Source organism: Gymnoscopelus braueri (genome assembly GCF_963280865.1).
Source record: "Gymnoscopelus braueri genome assembly, chromosome: 14".
In the NCBI taxonomy this organism is placed as follows: Eukaryota; Metazoa; Chordata; class Actinopteri; order Myctophiformes; family Myctophidae; genus Gymnoscopelus; species Gymnoscopelus braueri.
The window spans coordinates 4,564,797-4,568,353 of NC_137619.1; the positions used below are offsets into that span (position 1 = coordinate 4,564,797).

The window sequence follows — 3,557 nt, forward strand, 5'->3', positions numbered from 1 at the left end:
GTAGATCTGCTATTTTTGAAAAATCGTGAAAATGTGTGCAAATCTTGGAATATATGTATTTTTTTAAAGCAAACATTTTTAACTCAAATCTTTGCTTCTCAAAACATATTTTGAGATGGGGGTCCAGTGAAAAAAAAAACTGTTAGGATTTAGAAGACATTTGTAGAATCCCCCAGAAGCAAAGATTTCAGTTACAAATGTTTGCTTAAAATATATATATATTCGAAGATTTGCAAATATTTTCAGAACGTTATTTTTTTTTTAAATAGCAGATCTACAAGCTAATAGTGTGGCACTCGATGCCGCGCTATGAGCTTGTAGATCTGCTATTTTTGAATAGCCAAAGTATGAAATAATGGTTAAATAAAACCTCTTCTTTCTTTCTTTTTTTTGTCCTTTTCGTTTTGTTTCGTTCTTTACATTTGGGCAAAACATAAAGGAGCAAAAGTAAAAAAAATAAAAAAAGTCAAATCAGATTATGTGAGTACATTCTGCTTGTTACTTTAATTAAAAAATATATTATTTTTGTATTAAATAGGCCTTCTATTCGTTCCATTCTCTCAGAGAGAATTTTGTTAATTTCTACTGCACAGCCACTTATGTTTCACATTTACAGTTTTACATTTCAATACATATAAAGGCACTTGAGTACAGTACTTGAGTAGTCTTTAGATGCTTTGTTTTAGATACTCTTACTCAAGTAATGATGTATATTACTACATTTATTTCTACTCGAGTCATTATTTTAGTACAGTTTCTGTCAACTAAACCCACCTCTGTCTGCCTGCTAGTTTGTTGGAAATCCTCAGGGTTAATGTAACCCAGAGAGGGTCCAAACGGACCTTAAAAAGGTCCATTTGGGACCCGTGGTGGTCACCGGGCCAGATGTTGAGAATGCAGTGTACTAGCTCTTCTGTCTGTCTGTCTGTCTTTGGTTTGTACTTCCTCTTCCACCTTTGCGGACATGGACATTTAACAAAGTACATTTACTCGAGTACTGTATTTAAGTATATATTTTTTAGTATCTGTACTTTTTTTGGGGGGAGGGAGCCCATGACTTTCACTCCATTACATTTCAAAGAGATATCGTACTTTTGACTCACGCATTGTGAATTAAACACTGTTTAAGCCCTCTTTAAAAAATAATAAAATAGCTCATCTACAAGCTCACATTTTCTAAAATGCAATACATCAATGCATTGATATGAAGAAAAAAAATTAGAAAACCTACTTTGTAAATTGCACTTTTGAATACTTCAGTACATTTCAAAGCACTTTTGAACACAAGTATTTCTTTTAAAAAGCAACTATACTCCAGTACTTCAACTCAAAGTACCGAGTTGTACTCGCGGTTGAATACTATTTGACAAGGAGTATGCGGATCTACACTTCGACTCAAAAGAACCAGGGTTTGAGTCCTCTGTCCACGTTCGGCCGCGGAGCCTCCTGACTCCCGGTCGCTTTGGAACAACTCAGTCCCTTCTCTAGCAGCTCATCCAGCCCACAGCTGGACGTTGTGTCCCCCCTCACCTCCACCATGTGTCCCCCCCCCCAGTAAAGTCTCACCAGTAAGGGACGCTGGTCTCCACGTGTCCCCAGCTCTGCCAGCCTGGGAACAGGCCGCTGGACATGCGAGGGCTGCCGAACTGGTCGAACTCCACGGAGGAGTCCAGGAGCTTCCCCCCAACACCCCCGGTCCGTTGCTCCGACGGTTTCGTGCGGTCGGGGATGGCGGCAGGGCGGCGGGAGGACGACGACGCGTGGCTCGGGTCCTCGCCGCCGTTCCAGCCCGCGCGCTTGAGGACGTAGTTCCGCCCGTCGTTGTTGTCCCAGTAGCTCCGGCCCTCCGCCTGGAAGCGGACGCAGAACTCCACGCCGTTCCGCGGCTCGTCGGCGCCGTCGGCGGCGGAGGGCAGCTCCAGGACGAAGGCGAAGGTGTCGGCTTCGGGGCAGCCGTACACGTTGTTCACGAAGGTGCCCGCCACGTCGGTGTGGCTGGCCCAGGCGTCGAAGGTGGCGCGCACCGTCACCGCCTTGGCGAAGCCCACGTTGCGGACCTTGACCGTGCCGGCGAGCGAGCGGCTCCGCAGCGAGCAGCTCTCCAGGCACACCGAGTCCCGCATCAGCCGGTTCCGGAAGTCCAGGTAGTCGGCCGAGGGCTGCTTGAAGTCCAGCGCCAGGCTGCTGCCGCCGCACGCCGCCGCCGCCGCAGCGGCCGCCGCGTTGATCCTGACGCCGCCGGCGCTGGACCCTTCCAGGTCCAGCAGGTCGAACTGGAGCTCCTCGCAGAACAGGGAGCGGCGGGGGGCGAAGGGCTCGTCGTCAAACTTGGAGAAGACGTGGATGGCGGTGAGCGACATGCCCTTGGAGTCGGCGAACACCACCCGCTTCTTGCTCCAGCCGCCGTCATTGTCGTCGTTGCCCCGGGCCTCCACGCTCTTCTTCTTCTGCTGGCTGCTGCTGCTGAGGCAGGGCCTTAGCGGCGGCCTCATGGGCTTGTAGATCTGCTGCCTCGTGTTGGCGCGGCGCAGCTCCTCGTAGGAGCCGAGGAAGCCGCGGAGAGGCGGCGGAGAGTGGCTTATGTACAGGCGCATGGCCATGTCCATCGGCATGGCCGGGCCGGGCATCGCGGACGGACCGAAGGAATGGAGAACACTGAGTACGGAGGGACGACGAGGGAGGGAGAGAGGGAGGGAGGTGGGGGGGAAAGAGAGAGAGGTAGAGAGAGAGAGAGAGAGGGGAAAGGGGGAGGTTGGCAGAGATTACGAGCTGATTCAGCGAAATCTAAAAAAAAAACGTTTCAAACTTTCAAAAAAGAAACGTTTTCAGGTTCAACGTGAGCCTCGCCATTTGACATAATGTCCATAATTCAGTGGTTTTGCAACTTTTTTTTCTCCCATTTGTGCACTATCAAAGTTACAGACCTCTAAAAGACCCCCCCCCCCCCCCCCCCCGGGCAAATTCTAAAACAGTTAAATATTTGATGACATGAAAATTATGCTGTGCAAGATTTCCCCTCATAAATCTTTTCTCCACCAAAACGGCTGAATGTTGGTCCAGGCTTACCTTGCAGCACACATGTACGTAAGAGGCAACCGGTCCCGATTCAGTGGCTGTGACAGGAAAGACTTCTGTGACAGGAGAGACGTGTGTGCGACATTGACAGCAGTTCTTAGTTCTAATCCTGAGCAGTCACTCCCCCGTGGTCTGTCTCTCTCTCTCTCTCTGTCTGTCTCTCTCTCCTTCTCTCTCTCCAGCCCTTCAGTGACTGACTGCACGCTGCAGAAGGCATTTCAACTGCCACATAGCAGTCATTTACATATTCAGTCACATGCTTCATCAAGCAGCCAATGGCATTTCTTTGGAGGTTGGGTCCAACCAATCGGCAGACAGTGGTGGATGAGGTACTCAGATTTTCTTTCTTTTTTCTTTTTTTCCCTCTACTTTTTACTTATAAGTAAAAGTATCAGAGTGTAGAAATACTCGGGTAAAAGGACTCTATTCAAAAGCTTGTAGATCGGCTATTTTTCAATAGACAAAGTATAAAATAGCGCTTA

The 3,557-nt window shown here is 48.4% G+C and overlaps 1 protein-coding gene across 2 annotated transcripts; it reads right to left on the reverse strand.

Annotated features, from left to right (window-relative positions):
* Window positions 1–305: 305 nt before the first annotated feature.
* LOC308100376 (protein phosphatase 1 regulatory subunit 3C-B-like) lies at window positions 306–3,196 on the reverse strand. 2 transcript variants are annotated; one of them, XR_013934434.1, is made up of 3 exons: window positions 3,067–3,196; window positions 1,164–2,655; window positions 306–1,131 (listed from the first exon to the last, which is right to left on the reverse strand). XR_013934434.1 is itself a non-coding variant. In XM_080449399.1 (2 exons), the coding sequence occupies exons 1-2, from the start codon at window positions 3,078–3,080 to the stop codon at window positions 1,563–1,565; spliced, it is 1,107 nt and encodes a 368-aa protein (XP_080305525.1). In that variant the 5' UTR covers window positions 3,081–3,196; the 3' UTR covers window positions 306–1,562. The 2 variants fall into 2 exon arrangements, 1 of the variants encoding a protein (XP_080305525.1); XM_080449399.1 differs by having other exon boundaries at window positions 306–2,655.
* Window positions 3,197–3,557: the final 361 nt, after the last annotated feature.